Raw genomic sequence first — 24,494 nt, 5'->3', positions numbered from 1 at the left:
AAATTCACAATTCATCCTTCCCAGTTTTAGGCTGTCAATTAAACTATGCCTTTGTCATGGTAGCACACATGATCCTGGCACCAGGAGGTCTTTGATGACCATAAACACTAACAAGGACAGACTAAAGGAGAAGGCATCTATCTTCCATGCCTTGCTTTCTCATTCCCTGGAACAGAACAGATACCATTGCTGTTGCTATTTGAGTCAATCTGTGGATTCCCCCACTCCAGGAAGACTGACTGAAGCATTTGCCGTTCAATCCCCACACTGTCTTGGGGAGAGTGTCTGATGACTCAGCCAGTTGGCCTGGCCATTGATCATACCCTGCACAGAAGCAGCTGATATCATTAGGTTCCTCTTCCAGTACCGTGTACGAATACTTCCCATGGCACAAGTGAAATTCCATTCGTGCATCCTAGTCTAAGAGGGAGGCATATCAACTTGATCCTGCTAACTAGGACCTCTGATAGAGACCTTTCCTGTGTCAGATTTCTGATCTTGCACCAAATTTTTAAAGGCTGAAGGACTGAACCTGGGAAGGTGAACTAGTTGTCCAAGGACCTTGGCCATTGACAAGAGGAGCATCTGAAAAGGCTCTTCATGTAAGTGTTACCACTATGCAGTATCAGCACAGAAAATCATCAGTCTCAGAAGCTGGAGGGGCTGCCAGATAGTACCCCACTGCTAGAAGAGAAGGATACTCATAGATAGTGGCCCTGCTATGCTTGTTTTCTCTAGTCACATCCTCCACTGAGCTCTGTGCATCAGGAGCCTGCCAGGAGGAGTGAGGAGGAGGGAAAAGAACTTCAGACATAGCCAATGAAAAAAGCCTTTCAATAGCAAACTGAGCAGAGAAAGCTCTTCTCTTCTTGAGCTGCTTCTACCAGTAAAGGCAGAATACTGGGCTTGAGACACAGATCCCAGTTTTATATAGAGGGAAATGTGACACCAAAACTCCTCACCACTCTGCTGTCTCTGTGATGTGATGAGACACATCTCTGTGATGGAGGTCGTCAGCTCAATAGTCCATTCCTGACTAATGAACTGGCTGTGTATAAGCAAAAAAGTATAACACAAGTTTGATATTAACTCTGACCCAGTCTTATAATTTCTAGTGATGCTCCATTAAGAAATGATAATGTACAAACTTTATTTTTTACTTTTGTGGGGGTCTGCAGCATGTGAATACATGGTCGTCCTTACCCACCTTTTTCAATAAATGACATATATAAAATACGTATACATATATGCAGTGGCCCCTCACCCCAATCTCCTGAAAGATAGAACGTACTTACTCGTTCCTGAATTTCATCAAGGAATATCAGGCTATTAACATATTCTGTAGTTGTGGATGGGAGAAACTCAAGTTTAAATTTGGCATCTTGTGCCTCAGCGATAATGGCAGCCACTTTTTTCTTCCCGATAACTGGAAGCATATCGTTAATAACCTAGAAAGCAAAGGGAAATAGTAGATTGTGTAAAATATTCTTAAAGCTAGAGGTGAAAGGTCAATAAATTCATGCTATTTTGGCCTGGATGGGAGCGAGTTCCAAAGATGAAGAGCCCTCGTGTAGAATGCTCTGCTGGCAGTTCCTTTCTTTTTAACCAAAGGAGCTCCAGCTCGAGAGCCTCCGCTGATCTCAACTGATGTCATAGGGAGAGGTGAATGTTCTCTGTTAGGGAGGTTCCAGGCCAATTAGGCCTTTTTCAGAGCAGATCATTTTAAACTTGAACCTATAACAAACAGGCAGCCAGTACAATCCCAAAGCACTGGCACTGTGTGCTCATGGTAAGATACTCCACTTTACAACCAAGATGACACATTGTAATATTTTGCAGTACATCTTAAAGGATGTTGCAAAGTACCTGTGAAATTAGCGTATGAACTGAGTTTAAAAACGAGATGAACCCATGATATTGCTGGAGATATCATAACATTTTTTGTACTAGAATATAAATAATGGTAGGACTTCAAACAAAACAAACTGGCCAGCTTGTCCAGTTGCTTCACTGGGCAGTCACTGACCTTAGCAAAACTGAAATGGAATAAATTCTTGCTATATTGCCTGTAGATTTACCTCCAAGCAGCGCTTTGGTGATGGTATTAATTTTTCTTTCAGTTTTCTAGCATCTATAAGCAACAAGCCTACATTTCTTTTCTGCTTTATAGCCAAAGCATCTTTGTGTTCTCTGTGATATTTCTCCAGTTGTTCCGCAAAGAAATCAACACCTGTGTGTTATAATGACAGTGTCAAACTAAAAATAATAACTGACACTTTGTGTGAAGAATGATCAAAAGTGTATGAACAATTGTTATCAGATAGTTGTAAACATAACAAAACATATTTAGAACTTTGATTATCTAAACAGAAACAAATGCAAACATCTATTCAACTGAACAATGTACTGAAACTACAAGACAGAGCTATGGGTCAGTGTTTCAAAACTAAGGTTCAGCTTTAAGAGATAGGTACAGACCATTCAATTTGGATAAAACAACCTGAACCTTTGCCCAAAGCTAAACCAAGCCTTTTAAAATTTAAGTTCTATAAAGTTTGATTAGCTTTTTCTTTTTAAAAGGCATGACACTTGTCCTCACTGAGTAAATAAACATAAAGGGAATGGGGACCTACTCTGGCTTATGAAAGGGCAGTGGGTAGGGAGAGGCTGTGCCAGGGCTGAGGGAAGAAATCATCTGCTGGAGGGACAAACGTGCACTGCTGCTGGAGGCAGTGGCCCTTGCATGGTGCAGGTAAACATCAGTACCTGCCTAGCACACCGGAGAAACACTGAAATACTTAAAACAATGAGGCCTTAAAGACTAACAGATTTATTTGGGCATAAGCAGATAAGAAGTCAAAAGGTGCAAACTAAGGCTCAGATCCCACAATCAGATGAGCACAGCCCCCTCATGGAACAGTACTGACTTTAAAAGGATTCCACAGGGGCCACCTATGCAGATCAAGTTGCAGGATGAAGGCTTAAATACAGCTTATTCCACTGTGGCAGATACAAATGGAGTTCATTCCATTGTTATCTTGTGTGCACACAGTCATAGATTATTTTGTGTGAAAGAGTAAATAAATGTTTGAACCCATGATTAATGCACTCCTCTGCTGGAAACTGGTCTAGAGAACATTTATAACCAAATCAAGAGTAAATACCGCAGATATTTGCTGCAATAACACAGAAAACGAACAAACAAAGAATCTTAGTTAAAAATTAGAGAAAAAGAGAACTCACCATGTTCCTGCTGCTTCAGAGCTTCCAAGTCAAGACTTTCATTTTCTTTGAAAAATAACCGAAACCGTTCAAAAGTGTCTGCATATAAGCTGGCTGACTCAAATGCTGAATACACAGTTTCCTAAATGTTACACAAAAAAAAACCATTGTACATAAGAATTTGCTTGGCGCAAACAAATAGAAGAAATTAAAACAATTCTACATGATACATTGACTCCTCTTTTTGGTACTTTAAAAGAAAATTTCTGGAGAAACTGTAAGGTTCAGTAGATTGCTAATGGAATAGTGGTCTTTTATCTCTAGGTCGCCAATCTGCATCTAACTCAGATCAATGGTGAATCAAACTCATTGCCATCTAAGGTCAGTTTGGTGACCTGGTTGAAAATATTTGGTAGTGTCAGTCAATTTCCTTGTGGAAATTAGCCCAGTCTCATCAAAGATTGGATAGGCATGCAAACTGTACAGTGTTGTATCACCCTTAGACAAACCTACGGGCAGTACCTTCAGAAGAGACTTGGCACACAGGGGTATTGATTAATTAAAAATCAAATCTAAAATTGAAACCGTTTGGTACCTTTATTTGCTGGATGATAGCTTGCAAATGCTTATCATCTTTAAACATGGTTGATAAACTTGGTCCTTCACCACAAGTCTTTTCTTCAATTTTGTTATTAATAATAGGACGAGTAAAGGCATCAAAGTATTGATCAGGTACAAGGTTAGCAACAGACAACACAGTTGCCTGAAACTGATTAATAATATCTGCAATACGTTCCTGTTAGACAACAGAAAACATCATTAACACCCTTTGAATCCTTCTGAATTGTGAAATAAATTAGGTGTGAAATATTTCCAAAATATAGTGCATTTGTATGTATGCAAAGGTCTACAGCAGATTATGTCTCACTTCCAGACCAGCAGGAATGGGGAGTAGTGGAGAGGCAACATGCTAAGCACTGCTCTTGCCAGATAAGATACTAGATGGAGCCTCATACGGAGAGCAAACAGGGAGAACCCAGAGAAAACCATCACTCCTCACAACAAAAAATACAGTAGTAGCCAGAAGACACTCTGCTTGTAGAGAAGAGCTGGTTCCCAGCCACAATTGATGCAGAATATCACTGTTGCACCATTGGATGTGGAAGAAGAGCTGAAGAAAGCTATGCAGACTCAGTTAGCCCAAGAAGACAGTTTAATGCAGTAGCTGGCTTGTGCTACTGCATTAAAAATAGATATGCGCAGGTTGAGGCACTTGCAGAGACTCGGGCTAGCCACCCAAGTTCAAGCCCATCCTACCCACAGGGTCCAAGCCTCCGCCAGCGCTGCAGTGTTCACACAGCTCCTTTTTAGTGCGCTATTGTGAGCTCCACAAGCCCAACTCTGTCTACCTGGGCTGGGAGGCTCGCTCCCAGCTGCAGTGTAGACATTCCCTGAGCGGTTACTGTATTAGGCAGCAGTCTGTATTCCAAAGGGCAGCAGTGGGAGACAATCAGGTAGAGAGTATGTACAAATGTGAGATGTCACCTGAGAGTGTGGGATGAATCCCCAATGCATACAGGTATCTTTGAGATCCAAAGCACATAATCAGTTCCATTTTTATAGTGAGAGCACCATAGAATCATAGAATATCAGGGTTGGAAGGGACCCCAGAAGGTCATCTAGTCCAACCCCCTGCTCAAAGCAGGACCAATTCCCAGTTAAATCATCCCAGCCAGGGCTTTGTCAAGCCTGACCTTAAAAACTTCTAAGGAAGGAGATTCCACCACCTCCCTAGGTGACGCATTCCAGTGTTTCACCACCCTCTTAGTGAAAAAGTTTTTCCTAATATCCAACCTAAACCTCCCCCACTGCAGCTTGAGACCATTATTCCTCATTCTGTCATCTGCAACTACCGAGAACAGTCTAGATCTTTGAAAACTCGTGGCGAACCGGGGAAGTCCCGGATGACTGGAAAAAGGCTAATGTAGTGCCAATCTTTAAAAAAGGGAAGAAGGAGGATCCTGGGAACTACAGGCCAGTCAGCCTCACTTCAGTCCCTGGAAAAATCATGGAGCAGGTCCTCAAAGAATCAATCCTGAAGCACTTGCATGAGAGGAAAGTGATCAGGAACAGCCAGCATGGATTCACCAAGGGAAGGTCATGCCTCACTAATCTAATCGCCTTTTATGATGAGATTACTGGTTCTGTGGATGAAGGGAAAGCAGTGGATGTATTGTTTCTTGACTTTAGCAAAGCTTTTGACACGGTCTCCCACAGTATTCTTGTCAGCAAGTTAAGGAAGTATGGGCTGGATGAATGCACTATAAAGGTGGGTAGAAAGCTGGCTCGATTGTCGGGCTCAACGGGTAGTGATCAATGGCTCCATGTCTAGTTGGTAGCCGGTATCAAGTGGAGTGCCCCAAGGGTCGGTCCTGGGGCCGGTTTTGTTCAATATCTTCATAAATGATCTGGAGGATGGTGTGGATTGCACTCTCAGCAAATTTGTGGATGATACTAAACTGGGAGGAGTGGTAGATACGCTGGAGGGGAGGGATAGGATACAGAAGGACCTAGACAAATTGGAGGATTGGGCCAAAAGAAATCTGATGAGGTTCAATAAGGATAAGTGCAGGGTCCTGCACTTAGGACGGAAGAACCCAATGCACAGCTACAGACTAGGGACCGAATGGCTCGGCAGCAGTTCTGCGGAAAAGGACCTAGGGGTGACAGTGGACGAGAAGCTGGATATGAGTCAGCAGTGTGCCCTTGTTGCCAAGAAGGCCAATGGCATTTTGGGATGTATAAGTAGGGGCATAGCGAGCAGATCGAGGGACGCGATCGTTCCCCTCTATTCGACATTGGTGAGGCCTCATCTGGAGTACTGTGTCCAGTTTTGGGCCCCACACTACAAGAAGGATGTGGATAAATTGGAGAGAGTCCAGCGAAGGGCAACAAAAATGATTAGGGGTCTGGAACACATGACTTATGAGGAGAGGCTGAGGGAGCTAGGATTGTTTAGCCTGCAGAAGAGAAGAATGAGGGGGGATTTGATAGCTGCTTTCAACTACCTGAAAGGGGGTTCCAAAGAGGATGGCTCTAGACTGTTCTCAATGGTAGCAGATGACAGAATGAGGAGTAATGGTCTCAAGTTGCAGTGGGGGAGGTTTAGATTGGATATTAGGAAAAACTTTTTCACTAAGAGGGTGGTGAAACACTGGAATGCGTTACCTAGGGAGGTGGTAGAATCTCCTTCCTTAGAGGTTTTTAAGGTCAGGCTTGACAAAGCCCTGGCTGGGATGATTTAACTGGGAATTGGTCCTGCTTCGAGCAGGGGGTTGGACTAGATGACCTTCTGGGGTCCCTTCCAACCCTGATATTCTATGATTCTATGATAGATCCATCCTCTTTGGAACCCCTTTCAGGTAGTTGAAAGCAGCTATCAAATCCCCCCTCATTCTTCTCGTCTGCAGACTAAACAATCCCAGTTCCCTCAGCCTCTCCTCATAAGTCATGTGTTCCAGTCCCCTAATCATTTTTTGTTGCCCTCCGCTGGACTCTTTCCAATTTTTCCACATCCTTCTTGTGGTGTGGGGCCCAAAGCTGGACACAATACTCCAGATGAGGCCTCACCAATGTCGAATAGAGGGGAACGATCACGTCCCTCCATCTGCTGGCAATGCCCCTACTTATACAGCCCAAATTGCCATTGGCCTTCTTGGCAACAACGGCACACTGTTGACTCATATCCAGCTTCTTGTCCACTGTAATCCCTAGGTCCTTTTCTGCAGAACTGCTGCCGAGCCATTCGGTCCCTAGTCTGTAGCGGTGCATGGGATTCTTCCGTCCTAAGTGCAGGACTCTGCACTTGTCCTTGTTGAACCTCATCAGATTTCTTTTGGCCCAATCCTCTAAATTTGTCTAGGGCCCTCTGTATCCTATCCCTACACTCCAGCGTATCTACCTCTCCTCCCAGTTTAGTGTCATCTGCATAGTGTCTGTGTCATTGCTGACGGTGCAATCCACACCATCCTCCAGATCATTAAGGAAGATATTGAACAAAACCGGTCCGAGGACTGACCCTTGGGGCACTCCACTTAATACCGGCTACCAACTAGACATGGAGCCATTGATCACTACCGAACATACAGGGATCACTAGGATGCTATGGCTATTTTGCACCACTCTAGTGACCAGGCAGTGAAACAAGATTTGCAGCTGCTGTGTGTCTCTGGACTCCATAAAAACAAGCAGGGCATACCAGTGAATCTGGCCCACAATCCTGACATTTCTGTTCAGTGAAACTGATTAAAACATGCAACTAAAAGATAAATCTTTCTTACAACAGACCTGGAAGTCATCCAAAGATGGTGCAAACAACAATGCATGGATCTCCAAAATTAACTCTGTAAGAAACATGGGCAGAAATGATTCCTCTTCATCCTGCCCTGCAGTCCCTGACACAGCCTGAAACAATGAAACCAAAACAATACAAATTTCAAAAGATCAGGAAATTTTTAAAAATCTTGGGTGAAAAATAAACATCACTTTTTCTCTATGATGCTGCACATTTCTTTTAAGCAGACAAAAGAAGAATGAAAAAGTTTGATAAAACAAATAAATGTCAGGGGTCAATCCTGGATTCACTGAAATCAATGGCAAAATTTCTGGTACTTCAACGGGAGCCAAACTAGGCCCTAAACTCTTTGTGAACAAACTTGCAAAGACAGATTCTTCTGATCTCAATTAAATTGGGTATAATAAAGATTAACTCTGTCAAAGTCAATAGAATTACAACAGTGTAAAACTGTGGTAAGTAAGATCAGAATCAAGCCCTTAGCCCTGGTCTACACTAGGACTTTAGGTCGAATTTAGCAACGTTAAATCGATTTAAACCTGCACCCATCCACACAGTGAAGCCCTTTATTTCGACTTAAAGGGCTCTTAAAATCGATTTCCTTACTCCACCCCTGACAAGTGGATTAGCACTTAAATCGACGTTCCTGGCTCGAATTTGGGGTACTGTGGACACAATTCGATGGTATTGGCCTCCGGGAGCTATCCCAGAGTGCTCCATTCTGACCGCTCTGGACAGCACTCTCAACTCAGATGCACTGGCCAGGTAGACAGGAAAAGAACCGCAAACTTTTGAATCTCATTTCCTCTTTGGCCAGCGTGGCAAGCTGCAGGTGACCATGCAGAGCTCATCAGCAGAGGTGACCATGATGGAGTCCCAGAATCGCAAAAGAGCTCCAGCATGGACCGAACGGGAAGTACGGGATCTGATCGCTGTTTGGGGAGAGGAATCCGTGCTATCAGAACTCCGTTCCAGTTTTCGAAATGCCAAAACCTTTGTGAAAATCTCCCAGGGCATGAAGGACAGAGGCCATAACAGGGACCCGAAGCAGTGCCGCGGTGAAACTGAAGGAGCTGAGGCAAGCCTACCAGAAAACCAGAGAGGCGAACAGCCGCTCTGGGTCAGAGCCCCAAACATGCCGCTTCTATGATGAGCTGCATGCCATTTTAGGGGGTTCAGCCACCACTACCCCAGCCGTGTTGTTTGACTCCTTCAATGGAGATGGAGGCAATACGGAAGCAGGTTTTGGGGACGAAGAAGATGATGATGAGGAGGAGGTTGTAGATAGCTCACAGCAAGCAAGCAGAGAAACCGGTTTTCCCGACAGCCAGGAACTGTTTCTCACCCTAGACCTGGAGCCAGTACCCCCCGAACCCACCCAAGGCTGCCTCCTGGACCCAGCAGGCGGAGAAGGGACCTCTGGTGAGTGTACCTTTTAAAATGCTATACATGGTTTAAAAGCAAACATGTGAAAGGATTACTTTGCCCTGGCATTTGCGGTTCTCCTAGATGTAGTCCTAAAGCCTTTGCAAAAGGTTTCTGGGGAGGGCAGCCTTATTTCGTCCTTCATGGTAGGACACTTTACCACTCCAGGCCAGTAACACGTACTCGCGAATCACTGTAGAACAAAGCATTGCAGTGTATGTTTGCTGGCATTCAACCAAAATCCGTTCTTTATCTCTCTGTGTTATCCTCAGGAGAGTGAGATATAATTCATGGTCACCTGGTTGAAATAGAGTGCTTTTCTTCAGGGACACTCAGAGGTGCCCGTTCCTGCTGGGCTGTTTGCCTGTGGCTGAACAGAAATGTTCCCCGCTGTTAGCCACAGGGAGGGGGGAAGGTTGAGGGGGTAGTCACGCGGTGGGAGGAGGCAAAATGTGACCTTGTAACGAAAGCACATGTGCTATGTATGTAATGTTAACAGCAAGGTTTACCCTGAAAGAGTGTAGCGACTGTTTTATAAAATGTGTCTTTTTAAATACCGCTGTCCCTTTTTTTTTTCTCCACCAGCTGCATGTGTTTCAATGATCACAGGATCTTCTCCTTCCCAGAGGCTAGTGAAGCTTAGAAAGAAAAAAAAACGCACTCGCGATGAAATGTTCTCCGAGCTCATGCTGTCCTCCCACACTGACAGAGCACAGACGAATGCGTGGAGGCAAATAATGTCAGAGTGCAGGAAAGCACAAAATGACCGGGAGGAGAGGTGGAAGGCTGAAGAGAGTAAGTGGCGGGCTGAAGAGAGGGCTGAAGCTCAAATGTGGCGGCAGCGTGATGAGAGGAGGCAGGATTCAATGCTGAGGCTGCTGCAGGACCAAACCAGAATGCTCCAGTGTATGGTTGAGCTGCAGCAAAGGCAGCTGGAGCACAGACTGCCACTGCTGCCCCTCTGTAACCAACCGCCCTCCTCCCCAAGTTCCATAGCCTCCACACCCAGACGCCCAAGAACGCGGTGGGGGGGCCTCCGGCCAACCAGCCACTCCACCACAGAGGATTGCCCCAAAAAAAGAAGGCTGTCATTCAATAAATTTTAAAGTTGTAAACTTTTAAAGTGCTGTGCTTAAAGTGCTGTGTGGCATTTTCCTTCCCTCCTCCACCACCCCTCCTGGGATACCTTGGTAGTCATCTCCCTATTTGTGTGATGAATGAATAACGAATGCATGACTGTGAAGCAGCAATGACTTTATTGCCTCTGCAAGCGGTGATTAAAGGGAGGAGGGGAGGGTGGTTAGCTTACAGGGAAGTAGAGTGAACCAAGGGGCGGGGGGTTTCATCAAGGAGAAACAAACAGAACTTTCACACCGTAGCCTGGCCAGTCATGAAACTGGTTTTCAAAGCTTCTCTGATGCGTACCGCACCCTCCTGTGCTCTTCTAACCGCCCTGGTGTCTGGCTGCGCGTAACCAGCAGCTAGGCGATTTGCCTCAGCCTCCCACCCCGCCATAAACGTCTCCCCCTTACTCTCACAGATATTGTGGAGCACACAGCAAGCAGTAATAACAGTGGGAATATTGGTTTCGCTGAGGTTTAACCAAGTCAGTAAACTGCGCCAGCGCGCCTTTAAACGTCCAAATGCACATTCTACCACCATTCTGCACTTGCTCAGCCTGTAGTTGAACAGCTCCTGACTACTGTCCAGGCTGCCTGTGTACGGCTTCATGAGCCATGGCATTAAGGGGTAGGCTGGGTCCCCAAGGATACATATAGGCATTTCAACATCCCCAACAGTTATTTTCTGGTCTGGGAATAAAGTCCCTTCCTGCAGCTTTTGAAACAGACCAGAGTTCCTGAAGATGCGAGCATCATGCACCTTTCCCGGCCATCCCACGTTGATGTTGGTGAAACGTCCCTTGTGATCCACCAGAGCTTGCAGCACTATCGAAAAGTACCCCTTGTGGTTTATGTACTCGGCGGCTTGGTGCTCCGGTGCCAAGATAGGGATATGGGTTCCGTCTATAGCCCCACCACAGTTAGGGAATCCCATTGCAGCAAAGCCATCCACTATGACCTGCACATTTCCCAGGGTCACTACCTTTGATATCAGCAGATCTTTGATTGCATGAGCTACTTGCATCACAGCAGCCCCCACAGTAGATTTGCCCACTCCAAATTGATTCCCAACTGACCGGTAGCTGTCTGGCGTTGCAAGCTTCCACAGGGCTATCGCCACTCGCTTCTCAACTGTGAGGGCTGCTCTCATCCTGGTATTCATGCACTTCAGGGCAGGGGAAAGCAAGTCACAAAGTTCCATGAAAGTGCCCTTACGCATGCGAAAGTTTCGCAGCCACTGGGAATCGTCCCAGACCTGCAACACTATGCGGTCCCACCAGTCTGTGCTTGTTTCCCGAGCCCAGAATCGGCGTTCCACAGCATGAACCTGCCCCATTAGCACCATGATGCATGCATTGTCAGGGCCCATGCTTTCAGAGAAATCTGTGTCCATGTCCTGATCACTCACGGGACCGCGCTGACGTCGCCTCCTCGCCCGGTATCGCGTTGCCATGTTCTGGTGCTGCATATACTGCTGGATAATGCGTGTGGTGGTTGATGTGCTCCTAATTGCCAAAATGAGCTCAGCGGCCTCCATGCTTGCCTTGGTATGGCGTCCGCACAGAAAAAAGGCGCGGAACGATTGTCTGCCGTTGCTCTGACGGAGGGAGGGGCGACTGACGACACGGCTTACAGGGTTGGCTTCAGGGAGCTAAAATCAACAAAGGGTGTGCCTGTACATCAAGGAGTATTTCAGGCAGGACTGCACGGAGGGTTCCAATAAGAAATGGTGCACCTAAGTTATCGTTGTTATTGGAACAAGGAGGTTAGCCTGGCCTCTGATTGATACATGGCTAGATTTACCTCGCTGCACCTTCTCTGTGAGTGACTGCAGTGTGATCTAGACAGGGGAGGAGGAAAATGAGTACAAAACAAATCTGGTCTATTTCTTGTTCTGACCCACTCCATCTATCTTTTACATCTTTGGCTGGCAGCAGACGGTGCAGAAGGACTGCATGCCATCCACATCTCATGGCTGCTTGGCAGAAGATGGTACAGTACGACTGCTAGCCATCTTCATCTCTTGCCTGCCTGGCATAAGATGGTACAATACGACTGCTAGCAATCCTCATCTCTTGCCTGCCTGGCAGAAGATGGTACAGTACAACTGCTAGCAGTCCGTATCGCCTGCCCGCTCACCATAAGACGGTTCAATAGGACTGCAGGACTAAAGAGAATGACCTGGTCAAGTCACTCCAAATTTAGTCCCTGCGCCCATGTCTGCCCAGGCGCTCCCAGCCGACGTGGCCAGGAGCACCTCGGACACGACGAGGACGACTACCAATCGTATTGCACCGTCTGCTGCCAGAAGGCAATGGGTTGCTGCTACTGTGCAGCAAAGCCGTACCGCGTCTGCCAGCACCCAGGAGACATAGGGTGACGGTTACCTGAGCTGGCTCCATGCTTGCCGTGGTATGGTGTCTGCACAGGTAACTCATGAAAAAAGGCGCGAAATGATTGTCTGCCCTTGCTTTCACGGAGGGAGGGAGGGAACGGGGGCCTGACGACACGTACCCAGAACCACCCGCGACAATGTTTTAGCCCCATCAGAGTGCTCCATTGTGAGTGCTCTGGACAGCACTCTCAGATGCCCGATTGTTTGCCATTGCTCTGACGCTGGGAGGGGCGCTTACAGGGTTGGCTTCAGGGAGCTAAAATCAACAAAGGGGGTGGCTTTACATCAAGGAGTATTTCAGGCAGGACTTCACGGAGGGTTCCAATAAGAAATGGTGCACCTAAGTTATTGTCGTTATTGGAACAAGAAGGTTAGCCTGGCCTCTGATTGATACATGGCTAGATTTACCTCGCTGCACCTTCTCTGTAAGTGACTGCAGTGTGATCTAGAAGAATGAGTCCCTTAGACAGGGGAGGGGGGGAAGCAAATCTGGTCTATTTCTTGTTTTGATCCACTCCATCTATCTTTTACATCTTTGGCTGGCAGCAGACGGTGCAGAAGGACTGCATGCCATCCACATCTCATGGCTGCTCGGCAGAAGATGGTACAGTACGACTGCTAGCAGTCCGTATCGCCTGCCCGCTCACCATAAGACGGTTCAATAGGACTGACTGCAGGACTAAAGAGAATGACCTGCTCAAGTCACTCCAAATTTAGTCCCTGCGCCCATGTCTGCCCAGGCGCTCCTGATCGACCTCACAGAGGCGACCAGGAGCACCTCAGACATGACGATGACGGCTACCAGTCGTACTGTACCGTCTGCTGCCACAAGGCAAGGGGTTGCTGCTCCTGTGTAGCAATGCCGTACCACGTCTGCCAGCACCCAGGAGACATAGGGTGACGGTTACCTGAGCGGGCTCCATGCTTGCCGTGGTATGGCGTCTGCACAGGTAACTCAGGAAAAAAGGCGCAAAATGATTGTCTGCCCTTGCTTTCACGGGGGGAGGGAGGGAACGGGGGCCTGACGATATGTACCCAGAACCACGCACGACAATGTTTTAGCCCCATCAGGCATTGGGATATCAACCCAGAATTCCAATGGGCAGCGGAGACTGCGGGAACTGTGGGATAGCTACCCACAGTGCAACGCTCCGGAAGTTGACTCTAGCCTTGGTACTGTGGAAGCACTCCGCTGAGTTAATGCACTTAATGCACTTAGAGCATTTTCTGTGGGGACACACACACTCGAATATATAAAAGCGATTTCTAAAAAACCGACTTCTATAAATTCGACCTAATTTCGTAGTGTAGACATACCCTTAGAAGAGTTCCTTGTCAAATAGCAGCAATTTTTGTACCCCTTGCTACAGATCAGAAATTTGCTTCCATATATGCATGTAAATGCATGCATTTGCTCCTTGGCACCAGATCAAAGGCTGAGAATTTGTGAATATATTAAAGGGCAAAAGGGGCACAAAAGAAAAAGTCTGGAAGAAGAGAAATCCCATATAAAGTCTGAGATCTCAATTCAGATATACAGGATTTTTTCCAGTTCTAGGAATTTAAATATAAGTTTATTTGCAAAGGCCCATTTGGCACATATTGCTTGCAAATGGGAGGGAAAGTAGGATTACAAATGTGTAATTTTTGTTTCTTTACTGTGCTGTAAATACTATAGCAGCCATAGATTACACGTAACAGTGCACTACATTACAAACAGTGCAAGACAATGCAAGTTGAAGCTCCTTCTAAGAAAATGATAATCAGCATAGATTCACCTATTAATGAGATTAATGCAAGAATTTAAACTTTCCTAACAAAAATTTCCCTCTAATCTTTGTTTTGAAACCAACCTATAAACAGAAAAATATGAGACATGTAGGCTAAGATTGCAATAATTGGTCCTGCTGAGTACTCAGAACTTTTGAAATCACAGCACTTATTTATATGCCTCATTATGGACTATAGGGATTTTATGCACTCATTTTTTAAAAACTTGGCCTTAGTTTTCATTGAAACAAAATTACCTTTTTTTCAGAGACTTCAATCTTTTCCTCTGTATTCCACTTCTGTATGACATCTGCAGCAGGTGTCCTTTTCAACTTATCAGAAAGGTAGCTCAAAAGAGTAGTGACTGATTTTACTGCCAGGACATGCATAGTGTTCACTATTAGGTAGTCAGCAAGACGGATAAAGCTTGAGAGACAGAAGAAGGAAGCACAATACTTTGTCACTTTATGTGAATACCACAAGTCTCTGTGATGAGAGCGTTTGATTTTTATGGAAAGGTATACTGTGTATTATGCTTTCAAAGGACTGGTTCCTGAAGTCCTCACTCATTCCTTACTCAGGCAAAATTCCTATTAACCTTACTGGAACTTTTGCCTGTGTAAAGACAGAGTAAAAAATGAGTAAGGATTTCAGGATTTGGGCCAACAATTCCCCAACAGAAAGCAGAAAAATACCTTTACTCTAATATGCACAGAATGCATACATATACAAAAGAAAAGAACTTTGAGAGATGGTTTTGTGATAGACTTACAGAACAAATAATAGAACAAACTCTGAATTACTTCACATTTCATATTAAACTCGAAACAGCTTATGACAAAGATGGGTGAGCCAGATTCACCAGTACATTGGAGCTGCTTTGTGCTGCTCTGGGTTTAGGTTTTGTATCGCCACACTAGTGCAAAGCTGATGGAATGTACTGGCAAATTTGGTCCAGCAGTATTTACATAAGTGATAACTTGGTTTCATCTAGAAAAATGGAATGTTCCTTCAAGAAACAAATTTTATTATGTGAATTCAGCAGCAGAGCCTCAACTGTAGGGATGTTCTGCCATAATAAGAAATAGGAATCTCTCAAAGTCAGGCAGTATAACTGGGCTTTTTATTAACTTCTTAAGACATCTTAACTTTTTCTCAAGGATCACCCCTTATTAAATGAGTCACAGAGTAGCACTGACATAAATGCTAAAAGTGGCATTTACAAAAATTGTTAGTTTTGTCAAGCAACTCTATAATTTGATTGTAAAAGTGAAATTACAGTACTAATGATTAATTACCATACAGTAAGTATATTGATGTTCAGTGTGTTAGATTATTTTAGTTCTTAATTATTTCATTTCATTGCTTCTTTTTTAAACTTCCTAATTGCACAGGGTGGATCACTGTGCCAAACAAAAAGTTTGTTTATTCAATTTATTTATATTTTAAAAGATCAAAGTTTGGTTTGCTCCTTTTTTTTTTTTTAATAGCTGAAACTTTGAAACCAATTGAGTTAGTGAGGTTGCAAAGTTAGCACAAAAACTGGCCTCATTTATATAAACATGTATCAACATGAATGCATGAAAACATAAATTGCAGTTGCTCAACTTTCTCCAATAAAATGAGATTGTTAATCATATAATTTTTTTCTGAAATAGTGATAATTCTCTCCTAGGCAGAAATTTTAAATGGATTGCTGGACATGTTATCTATAGAAAAGAAATGAGAAGATAGCACTAATATTTCTCTCTCTTACAACACATAATCATCAATTTTAATAGAATGGAAAGTGGCCAAAATGAGCAAAACTGAGGGTGGGACAAAAATGTAAATTAAAGATAATCTAAAAAACCCCCAACTCTATTAGTGTGCAGAACCTAGTACCCGAAGGGTGTCAGAAGAAATCTAGAAGGATTAATTATATGATGCCACTGAAAGGTATTCAATCACTTGTCTGTCTTACAAATCTCTGCTTTGGAAGTGCATGCTCTCTCTCTTCATGACGATCCTGTAGTCCCCTGAGGGCAACCTGTGACATAGCTCCTTTGGTTTAATATGGCTCTCAAATGTAGCAACTTGATGTAGCATTGTTACATAGTCCCATTTCAAACGGTATTATGTTAGTGCACACTAGGGACCTTCTAGTGTGCATCAGCAGAGTCCACACAAGCCAGTTAGTGCGCAACATGCTGGTGCACACTAGAATTTACACCCCAACTGGCTTACAGTAACGCATCATGTAGACAGGTCCTTACTATATAGCCAGGCAATTGCCTCTGCACAGTTAAGGCTAAAACAAGCTTATATTATATATCTCTATTTTAGCCTCCATAACTTATTCTTTTTAAAACACAGCCACACCCAAGCCCTTCCAAACATCCTACCTCATGTTGCTTTTTCTGAGCAGATGGAAACTCTCTACACATCTTTCTACTGGCTTAAACTGACTATATGGACCTCTTCCTTGGTGTGTTTTCCATACCACCTCCCAAGAAAACATGTTGATATCATCACTGAAATCAACTTTCTTGGTAACTTAATCTTCACTGGCAAGGGGAAGAAGACCATTAAGATCTGCCACATTGTACTGTGGTAATAGCTTTTAACTCTGAAAATGACCAGTTATACTTCCTAATGAGTTAGTGTAAATTTTTATGAATTTGTCATAAAGCGCTATACAAGAGCCAAATTTTGCTAGGTGCTCTACACTGAAAGCATCAAAGTTGCTCAAATATTCCAGGCACCCTAAATAATTCTCACGGCTTAGAGACAATAAATCTGCACCAAATCCCTGTGAAAATACAGACTTCATGCACCCAGAAACTTGAGAGCAGTAAAGATTTGCCCAACTGTTCCTTCCACCATTTTTTTCAAAGTTTCAGTCACTTAATTTTAAGCAAGACAGAAGAGAGCACACATTGATGCCCTGTGGCCCTGAGAATCTGAATGTTCTGATAGACACGTCCGGATATTTTTCCAGTTCTGCAGAGATCCCCATGTCAGTGCTGTTTTACTACAGAGGACTTTACAGGCATAACAGAAATCATTGTTTTTCCACTATTTACTGCCAATTATGACTCATCAACTTGCCAGCTAAAATCTTTTGACACAAATATGTTTAAATTAAAATGATTACATTTATTACTATCATTTGTAGTGATTTGCAAGATACTTTATAGCATTTGCGAGATACTTTATAGACAGATAAAAAGACAAGTGATGCAATACTGGACCATTGATGTGAATGGCAAAACTTCTGTTGACTTCAATACAGTAAGGATTTCACCCATGGTCCCCTACCTCAAAAAACTTACAAACTAAGGCCTAAATTGTGGTATGGTATCAAACCTTGCATGTGGGGTAGTGTATGACTGCACTGCCCCACAAGCAGACCAGGAAGATTATGACTCTGAGCTAGAGAGAAGTCCCCAGAAGGGGGGGATCACTGGAGAGACTCCAGTGCTAGGCAGCTAGATTTAGATGCTAGCCAGTTTCCTCACCATCTCTTGAATCTGCTTGTTTAAGATCTCTGAACTCATGAAAGAGAGTTATGAGGCGAGACCTTCACTTCTGCTCTGGTTCTTTTACATTGTGTAAAGGGGGCCCTAAAAGCCCATATCTTGCCAGGAGCACATCTGGCTTAGCCATGCTGGAGGATGGCCATAAAGTTATCTCCCTAGGACCCTGTTGCAAGTCCCACCAAAGGGACATGTCTGAGGGCAGGAAGGGCAAGTCAAGGCAGAGCAGCAGCACTGTAGAGATTCCAGACAGTGCTGCAGCCCATAGGACTGCATGGAGAGGTGCTGTAAATTAGACAGGACCTCAGAGATATCTCAATTACAGTCCCTAGAAGAGCCCAGGATGAGGAAGGCACAATGATGGTTTGAAGCTGCCATAACCCCATTCCAGGGCTATGAGGTCTGCAGCACAAAATCCACTCATGGTTCTCTGCAGGGGACCATGCTGACCAATCCTGCATGTCCACTTTGAAACATATTACTTGATTAAACCCGCAGCACATATACCATAATTATGTGCAGACATACTACAGTAAGTATATACAATTATCTCATCCAGCTAGATAAAATGGAAATTCCAGCTAATGTAGTTGTGGAGAACATTTGTACATGTAATGTAAAATACACTATCAGGATGTGAAACACTGGAATGCGTTACCTAGGGAGGTGGTGGAATCTCCTTCCTTAGAAGTTTTTAAGGTCAGGCTTGACAAAGCCCTGGCTGGGATGATTTAATTGGGGATTGGTCCTGAGGGGATGACCTCCTGAGGTCCCTTCCAACCCTGATATTCTATGATTCTATGACTCTATGATGTTTCATAGAACAACATAATACAACGTAATGCACTAAAGCAAAGCAATCTTTACAACTATGTAGCCACCAGCTAAAATAATATTAAAAGATTTTATGCTTCGAAACCTAAGCTGATTGCCTGTAGGGATCAGGGTAGATTTCCACCCCCAACCCTTTTTACCACACTGCAATATTGGCTGGATGCCTTGTGAGGTTTTTTGTCTTTTTTTTAACCTGGCTCTTATGATTATATTATTTGATATGTTATTTATTAAGCACCAACAACATGCACTGAAGCATTTGATACTTGGCCCTTCCTAAGATTAGATGAACTGATCTGGTATGCAGTTATTATTTGCTTATGATCAGTTCAACATATACTAGTACATTGTTTGTAAGGAACACTGCATTGTATAATTTTAACTACTGTGAGATTATGTGAGGAGAAAGCATAAGAACAACTTTTGCTACAAACACCAGACACTAACCATGTTAACCTTCTACAATGAGATCTTTTGTTGGCCTGCTCTGTGTAGGTCATTTTGTCAGCTGTTTCTCCATAAAGTTCTCTTTCATAATGAGGAGCAAGAAAGAGACTTGAAGCAGCTAATCCAGTTGCCATAGTGACCTGTTCTGTATGGAAGATATGCAAACATGTTAATGAAAATATTGCAAGTACTACAGCGTGTGTAACTGAAAATTCTACAGTTACATAAAACTATCACTTAGCAATTCAGTCTGAGTTGTGTCAAAAGCAAAGGGCATTTTCATGGGGGCTAAAGAAAAAATACAGCACAGTACCCAAGAAACTCCACCAGGGAAACTGCGCAGAAATTCCCCGATGGAAGGATTCAGAGGAAATTCCCCCTTCTTCTCAACCCCTGCAGAGAAAGCAGAGAGCTCATTTCCCAAAACCTGTAGATCAGTGGTTCTCACCCACGGGTCCAGGACCATCTGGGGGGCTGCGAGCAGGTTTCAGGGGGGCAGCCAAGCAGGACCAGCATTACACTCGCTGGGGCCCAGGGCAGAAAGCTGAAGCCACACCGCATGGGGCTGAAGCCCAGAGCCCTGAGCCCTTCCACCTCGGACAGAAGAAGAAGCCTGAGCAACTTAGCTTTGCGGTGCCCCCTGTGGTGTGGGGCGCTGGGCAATTGCCCTGCTTGCTACCCCTTAACAAGGGCCCTGTCCCTGGCTTTTATATGCAGAAAATCAGTTATTGTGGTACAGGTGGGCCATGGAGTTTTTATAGCATGTTGCAGGGGGGAGCTCAGAAAGAAAGAGGTTGAGAACCCCTGCTGTAGATCCTCAAATATTCACATGGATCTCAAGCGACCCTTTAGAAGCCAAAGACATCTACACTGGCTTCTGGAAACCTGTATTTCCCCCCAGTTCCCTGTTAGTTTAGGTAACATGAACAAGGTAAAGCGAACATACATATTTAAATGTACACTGCAGATTTCCAGGTAGCTCTATGACAACTGGGCCCAAGCAGCTCCAGAAGTAATGAGGAGCAGAAGATAGCAAGGAGATCCAATCAACTGCCATACCCCACCACTAAATTTAAAACCTTACAGTGACAAGCCAAAGAACATCCCTTAAACATACTGAAGTAGCAATGTCAGCAGCAGCAAACAGAGAGCATTTCAACAAGTACTTCAGACTTCTTATTCTTTTCTAATTAAATAATTTAAAATATATAAATTATAGACAAGTAAACAAAAAATTTTTACAAAAAATATTTTACAGTATGGGCAAGATCCTTAACTCATGTAAACCAGTATAATGCTGTGGAAGCCAGTGGAGTGACACTGATTTGCATCAGCTGAGGTTTTGGCTCAATATGCATAGCATTTAACCAAGTAGTCCTTTTAAAATAGTTTTTGCTTTTTAAAAAATTACCCACATTTGGGTTTAAAACTTATGAGCCTACTAGTACTCCTAAGTTTTAAACCTGAGTGCACATTTACCAGTTTACATATACTCTTCATTAATCTAATGGAGGCCACATTTGAAAATATGTATATGACTGATTTTTAAGGTTCTCTTCTTGATTTAGGCCCCAATCCAGTAAAGTATTTAAGCATGTCCATAGCCCCATTGACTTCAATGGGACTACTCATATGCTACAATTAAGCACATATTTTAGTGGTACAGCGCACTCAGGGTATGTCTACACTGGAACAAAAGACCCGTGGCACAGCTGTGGCTGGCCAAAGTCAGCCGACTCCGGCTCATGGGGTTAAAGTTCAGCTATAGAACTTCCTGTCATTGGAGATCAGAACGAGCCAGTGTTTCTCCTCATTTTGAGCAGAACACAAGTTCAATTCTTTATGGAGGCCTAACCCAAACAGTCAAAGCTGGATGCTAACATTATAATTTTTGAGGTGGCCTCTTATGGGAATTGTTAGACATTATTTATTATCAAATGGACTATAAATTGACATGGAAGATGCACCTTTTCCACAATACAATACATGTACAAAATTGTAACACCCTGCCTATCAGATTAAGGGGAAAATACTAGACTCTTTCAAGAAACAGTTCAGTGGCCTGGTATACATGACAAAATGCACAGTAAAGATCCACATGTCCTGCAGTCATTTACTAAATGTTTAGTTTCTTTTCATACCTGCACTGCCTGATCCATAAAAATAATCATCAGGAATGAATCCAGATTCAAGCAGGGCAGTTCGACAAGCACTTCTAACAACTTTTTTCGCTAGCTCCCTGAACTCTGCTAGACGGCTTGCCACCTGAAAATGATAGTACACATAAAGAACCATGTAAACCTAATCTCTAAAAGAATATGTAAGGAACTTGGAACCAATGAAAACAGTTCACCTCATCCAGTTGTTTGAACTGAGTGCTTCTAAATTCCTCCAGCGTGTACGTGTAACCTTTCTCAAGACGACAAAGCCCCATGTCACTGATTTGGTAACACATTTCTTGAACATTAAGCACTGCAGGCCGCAAGGACTGCCAAATAATAAGAATAGTTTATCAAGAGATATTTACAAATTAAAATCCAAACAAAGGCTTAGATTTATGACTTTTTGGAAATCATGACATTAGTATCTGATTTTATGTTTGGTAACAGTACAGAATTCCTACTAGTTGAAAATACATTAGGCCAGAACTCCATTTGAGAGGATGCATCCATATTTTAGCAATGACATTAGCTTTCTACTTCCTTCAGAAATATCATCATTAGCAAATACGTACAGCATTAACGATGAACAAGTTCTCCTGCAAAGCTTTACGGCACGCATTGATTTTCTTGGCACGGACATTTTTCCTCCACTCTGTAAATGACTTCAGTTTGCAAAAGATAGCAAATATGGGAATCTTAGTAAATGTTTTGTGATACAGATATTCCTGCTCCCAGCGATCTAGCTGCATGAATTCAACTTCTCCGTCACATGTGTGGATAACGGCTTTCTGGCTAATGGTGTAGTAGTCATTTTTGTTGATGCAGTCATAGCTTACAATTCTAAAAATAAATGTAAAGTTGATTTTAATAGGATACAAGTGAATTCACTGATTTCCAGTAAAATCTATTAAAAAAAACTAAGGGGGTAGGCCCATCAAGATGGCTTTGTGACTGCATTGTGCCACAAGCTGCAGCAGGAGCCAAAAATCTGTTCTCAGTTGTCTTTTCAGCTCCCACTTTTAGGCCTCATTCTCCATAGTAACATCACTTTAAAACTGGGGTAACTCTCCAAGAGGCAAAGAGAGAGCAGCAGCTAAGGCAGCACTTATGACATCACTAATCAGCATGCGTGCTTAACTTTGATCAAATGAATAGTCCCTTTTACTTTAATGGGGCTATGCACATGCTTAACATAAACATATACTAAAGTGCTAAAACACTAAAAGCATGCTCAACACCTTGCACGACTGAGTCCTGGAAAAGTAGCCACAGATCATCTAGTTTTCAGCCTTGTACCCCGCATTCAGACTGACAAGGGAGGTTGATTTCATCCTTCACAATCCCACTTGTGTAGTGGGAGATGAATTATGCCCTAGAGGCTTGGCTGGATAGCAAGCTCTGTAGTCTCCGGCTTTAACTCTAGTCTCTTCCAAAGCCCAATGACCGTTTAGCCACTAACAGTGCAACATCATTCACTCATTACTCAAAAGACGCTCATTTCCTCACAGAAAGGCCTCAACAACACTGAACGCCACAGTAACACCATATGTTCAACGCACACCCACAATGCATTTATTTATGGGATGGATGGCCCAAGACCTAGGCCAGCAGTGAGTATGGCATCAAAAGAGTTACACAAATGTTGCCAATTGGTCTGGACATGTTTTGATATGGCCCCAAGATGATTTTGTCACATGGAGATTGTGTTCAGTACATTCTTACATGCTCAGAATTCTGTGGATTCAGTGATCTGAAACTGGAATTAGAACGTTTGCTTAAATTAGCATCAATTCTCTAGGCAGCACACAGGTTAGTGAGTTCTTTGTTTTTTTTAATTCCCAACTTCTGGTGAGAGGTTAGGGAGGGTGCAGCATCTTTTAGTTTCAGACCAGAGTATTAAAGGACAATCCATCAATGTTTCAGTTCAGATTCAGCATCACAGCCACCATCCTACTGAGAAGAACTGCACATGACTCCTTTTCCAAGGTTTTCGGTACCATTCTTTAAAATCAGCCAGAAGGATTTCTGCAGAGTAATACAAAGCTCTCCCTTCACACCTGAGGTTCAGCAGCCTGCCTCCATAGTAATGTTAGCACAAGGAGCCAAAGAATCCAGAAATTAAATATTACCATTAGAACAGTGGTTTGACCCGACTTTCTCCTCTATTGTTTTATCTATCTCCTTCTGTCTCTGTTTTTGCTTGTTTGTCTCAATCTTTCTGCCTTTGGTCAGATGATCTGGCACCTCCTGAAATTTCTTCCAACTCATGGTGTCTTTATTAGCTTTACTGGAGGAAGTACCCTCTCTGTGATTAACAGAAGACACTATTTGTGGCAAGATGGCTGTTCTCATCCTTAATGGTTTCCTTGTATCTACCATATTACTGGTACCAGATAAAGGACCAGATCCTCAGCAGGTATATACCAATTTACAGCAGCTGAGGATCTGGACCAATACATCAATCATACTCTGCAGCCAGATGGTCATTAGATATGCACTTCTTGGCCTTGTGCTTGACAACACTCCTGAAACAGGTGCTCATCTCTTTATCTGATAACACACTTCATGCTATATTGATAACCTATAAAGAATATAGTTTTACTTTCTCTTTATATCCAATTATAGTTATTTTAAAAATATAAAGCAACTTTCTTAAAAAGTAACAGTTCCAATATCAACTATTTCTAAAGAATTAAATGATAAAATATAAAGGGGAAAATTAATTGTCTGGCTAACTGTCTTGTGCTTATAGTTATAACTATAAAAACTAAGTAGATGTATAATACATATATTACTATATGTACTGTATATACAACTATAATACATAAACATAACTAAGTAGATGTATAATACATAAACACTGCTCGTTATAAAGTTTAACAATAAGTGTCGATGCATAATCTGAATAAATAGCTTGAAAAAAATAACTCACTTCAAATTAAAAGTATCATATTTAATGGATGACTTCGGAACTGCTGGAGTCATGTACAGGAATCCAAGATTTTTGTTTTCACATATTATTTTAATAATTTTCAGAGGATCTGTAATGTTAGCTTTAATTACATCTTCTGTTTCATTAAAAACATAAGAAGGTGGAGAGGCAGAAGATTTACAGGCACTTGGCTTTAGAGCAGTACGTAGCTGTTTGGGAGGACTAGGAGTTAGTACCTTACTGGGGCTTTGCTGCTGTCCCTTAAAATAAAAGCAAAATTAGATATCAGTTTACAGAAAAAATACATCAGACAT

General features: G+C 43.1%; 1 protein-coding gene across 8 annotated transcripts in view; it reads right to left on the bottom strand.

Moving 5' to 3' along the window:
* DNAH6 (dynein axonemal heavy chain 6) overlaps nucleotides 1–24,494 on the bottom strand; it is a 192,229-nt gene that overhangs the window by 162,430 nt on the left and 5,305 nt on the right. For 6 of the 8 annotated variants that reach the window (XM_073345870.1, XM_073345872.1, XM_073345871.1 and 3 more), the window contains exons 4-14: nucleotides 24,181–24,440; nucleotides 21,821–22,088; nucleotides 21,440–21,574; nucleotides 21,228–21,351; nucleotides 19,087–19,231; nucleotides 14,545–14,713; nucleotides 7,570–7,686; nucleotides 3,818–4,018; nucleotides 3,244–3,364; nucleotides 2,079–2,230; nucleotides 1,296–1,448 (exon numbers count right to left, since the gene is read on the bottom strand). In XM_073345870.1, coding sequence (XP_073201971.1) covers nucleotides 1,296–1,448; nucleotides 2,079–2,230; nucleotides 3,244–3,364; nucleotides 3,818–4,018; nucleotides 7,570–7,686; nucleotides 14,545–14,713; nucleotides 19,087–19,231; nucleotides 21,228–21,351; nucleotides 21,440–21,574; nucleotides 21,821–22,088; nucleotides 24,181–24,440 — 1,845 coding nt within the window. Of the gene's footprint in view, nucleotides 1–1,295; nucleotides 1,449–2,078; nucleotides 2,231–3,243; nucleotides 3,365–3,817; nucleotides 4,019–7,569; nucleotides 7,687–14,544; nucleotides 14,714–19,086; nucleotides 19,232–21,227; nucleotides 21,352–21,439; nucleotides 21,575–21,820; nucleotides 22,089–24,180; nucleotides 24,441–24,494 lie in introns of those variants that run through there. The other 2 variants (XM_073345874.1, XM_073345876.1) reach the window with 2 other exon arrangements.

Source organism: Lepidochelys kempii, chromosome 5, assembly GCF_965140265.1.
Source record: "Lepidochelys kempii isolate rLepKem1 chromosome 5, rLepKem1.hap2, whole genome shotgun sequence".
Lineage (NCBI taxonomy): Eukaryota > Metazoa > Chordata > Testudines > Cheloniidae > Lepidochelys > Lepidochelys kempii.
Note: the sequence above shows the minus strand (reverse complement) of the source record. Positions and strands in the feature narration are given on the sequence as shown.